General features: G+C 43.9%; 1 protein-coding gene across 1 annotated transcript; it reads left to right on the top strand.

Annotated features, from left to right (window-relative positions):
• The first annotated feature begins 866 nt into the window (after positions 1-866).
• LOC121865821 lies at positions 867-1,832 on the top strand. Its single transcript, XM_042365378.1, has one exon. The coding sequence runs from the start codon at positions 867-869 to the stop codon at positions 1,830-1,832; it is 966 nt and encodes a 321-aa protein (XP_042221312.1).
• Positions 1,833-2,584: the final 752 nt, after the last annotated feature.

The raw sequence follows: 2,584 nt of genomic DNA, 5'->3' as shown, positions 1-2,584 counted from the left end.
GGTAGAGGCGGATGAGTGTACTCGGGAGGGAAAGAGGTCGAGGGGGTGTAGAGGTGATAACGCAGGATGTCAGCAGCAGTGTGGACGGGCCAGAGTTGAGAGGGAGGGGGAAAAGTAATGGGGACAGGCCGGCGCAGGAGGGTGTTAAGATGTGAGTTCAGTGAGCGCGACAGGGGAGTCAATTGCTCACTGCGAAGAAGTTTAACACCAAAGATGGCATTGAGAGCAGTAATTCGATAGCAGACGGGAAGCAGGATTAGTTCGCGCTGCATGACTTCTATTCTGGTGGTCATAGGGCAGCCGAGGATGAGTCTCATCGCTCTGTTTTGGATTTTCTCTATGCTTTGTTTCTCGCGCTGGGAGGCAACTGCAAGGACAGGAGAGGCATAATCTATGACAGCTCTGACGATGGAAATGTACATGAGACGTAGGACCCTGACAGAGGCTCCTTTGAGGCCATGAGTGAGGGACTGGAGGGGCCTCGTTCGTTGGCGGCACTGGGAGATGACGTGGACGGCGACAGCGGAGGTCGTGGCTCTGGTAGTGGCTCGCACAGGCAGACCAAGGTACCTGTAGGTGCGTACTTGATCGATGTCTTGTCCTTGCAGAATCAGTGGTGTCTGACGCCGGAAGCGTGAGATGAACTTGGTTTTAGTGTGTGAGATGACTAGCCCGAGTGTTTGACAGGTCCGGGCGAACGTGGAAGTGTCATATTATGGAATACATGTTCTCTTGTTCTAATTGGGTTTTGTTTTGTTCTGTTGCAGATGTATGTAGTTTATGAGTTGAATAAAACCTTGATTACTAGCAGAAGGTGTTTGATCTCATACGACAATTTATTCAACTCATATTCTACTAGCAGCTTTATGGAACGCATACTCTGCCCGACAAACGATGTTGATCAAATTCCCCAGCTGCTGAAGGAATACAAGCATTGGCTTAAAACTTTTGAAAACTTTATTGATGAGTGTGGAGACAGAGCGCCTGACAAACTACGATGTTTGACAAAATATGTGTCTGCTACTGTGTATGAATTCTTTGCTGATGCTACGGAGTTTGAAACAGCTATACAAGTGTTAGAAAAGGTATATGTGAAAAAGAAAAATGAGATATTCGCCGGACACCAGCTCGCCACAAGACGTCAGCGTCCTTCCGAAACACTGGATGAATTTCTTCGCGACTTGCACAGACTCAGCAAAGATTGTACTCTAAAAGCTGTCACGGCCGAAGAATATTGTGAAGAGTTAGTACGGGATGACTTCATCAACGGACTGTCTTCTGCAAATATACGTCAACATCTATTGGAAAATCAGGCTCTCACACTCTCTCAAGCCTTTGATCAAGCTAGAGCCTTGGATCTTGCACAGCGTACTTCGGAAACCTTCCAGCCACTAGGCCCTGTCATTGCAGCAGCTTCAGGATGTGTGGAGGAAACTGTTAAGTCACCATACACTAATCAACAAGATATATATCCAGATGAGGATTCAACACTTACAAGTATGACCACTAAGAAACGATGTTGGTTTTGTGGTGGCAGTCTTCATTTACGGGCGAGATTTCCAGCTAAAGATAGTGATTGCTTTTCATGTGGAAAAAGAGGGCACTCGGCAAAAGTCTGTCAGACTAAGGGTAAGAAACAGGTCACGGCATCAATTTCATCTCCTACTCTTTGTGCCATCTCAGCTGCTGTTCCTCATTGCCTGAATTGCTCTGCTACAAACTTAAAGGTAAATGGAAGACGAATCTCCCGCCTTATTGGTTCGGCAAGTTCTGAGAGTTTCATTGACAAGAGAGTGGCCTATCGGCTTAAGCTTCACATCAAGTGGATGTAATCTTTTGCCGTAAAGGACGAAATAGTTCTGACAAACTTACAAACTGATGACACAGAAATCTTCAAGCATTCTGCCATACTATTTGGAAGCTGCCACTGCTAAAGTATCTCAATGCAGTTAGGAGCTGCAGGTGTGTGGAATACTGCATCCTGTAGGATATAGATATTTTTTGTTATTTACTGTTTTCTCTAACATTGCATATCTTGACTATAGTAAACAACAGGTCTCCTATGATGATGTATATTACTGTGTTACATTTTAAGTTCTTCAGAGAATCACCTCCGTAAAGCACAACATACAGGTGATATCCCCGTTAGCCGGAATAATTGGTGCAGAGCTCTTCCAGGGATGAGAGACTTCCAGATAACATGAAGACTCTCAAACCATGAAAAAATCCCACATCCCTAGAATTTTTCCGGTTTCATGTAAAAGTTTCTTCGTTTAAACATTCTTTCATCCTCGGAGACCCGGGAAACCTCGTTGATTTTCAGGATGTTTTCATAAAAATTTCCAGAAAATGTGCCTGATATTTAACCTCGAAATTTGCTCCAAGGCCTGGAATCAAATTCAAGAGATTTTTCGGAATTAAAGAAAAAATTAATCTAATTTTCAACCTTGAAAACTCGTTCACAGACCCGGAATGTTGAAAATTTTCCCGGAAAAACTCCGAGCCAATTGCAATTATGAGTATGCATTAACGAATTCTGCGTAATGAAGATATTACTACACTGTAATTATGGCCTGGTATTATT

Source organism: Homarus americanus, unplaced genomic scaffold (assembly GCF_018991925.1).
Source record: "Homarus americanus isolate GMGI-L3 unplaced genomic scaffold, GMGI_Hamer_2.0 scaffold40148, whole genome shotgun sequence".
Taxonomy (NCBI): domain Eukaryota; kingdom Metazoa; phylum Arthropoda; class Malacostraca; order Decapoda; family Nephropidae; genus Homarus; species Homarus americanus.
The sequence above is the reverse complement of the archived record's forward strand: the minus strand, read 5'-3'. Positions and strand labels throughout refer to the sequence as shown.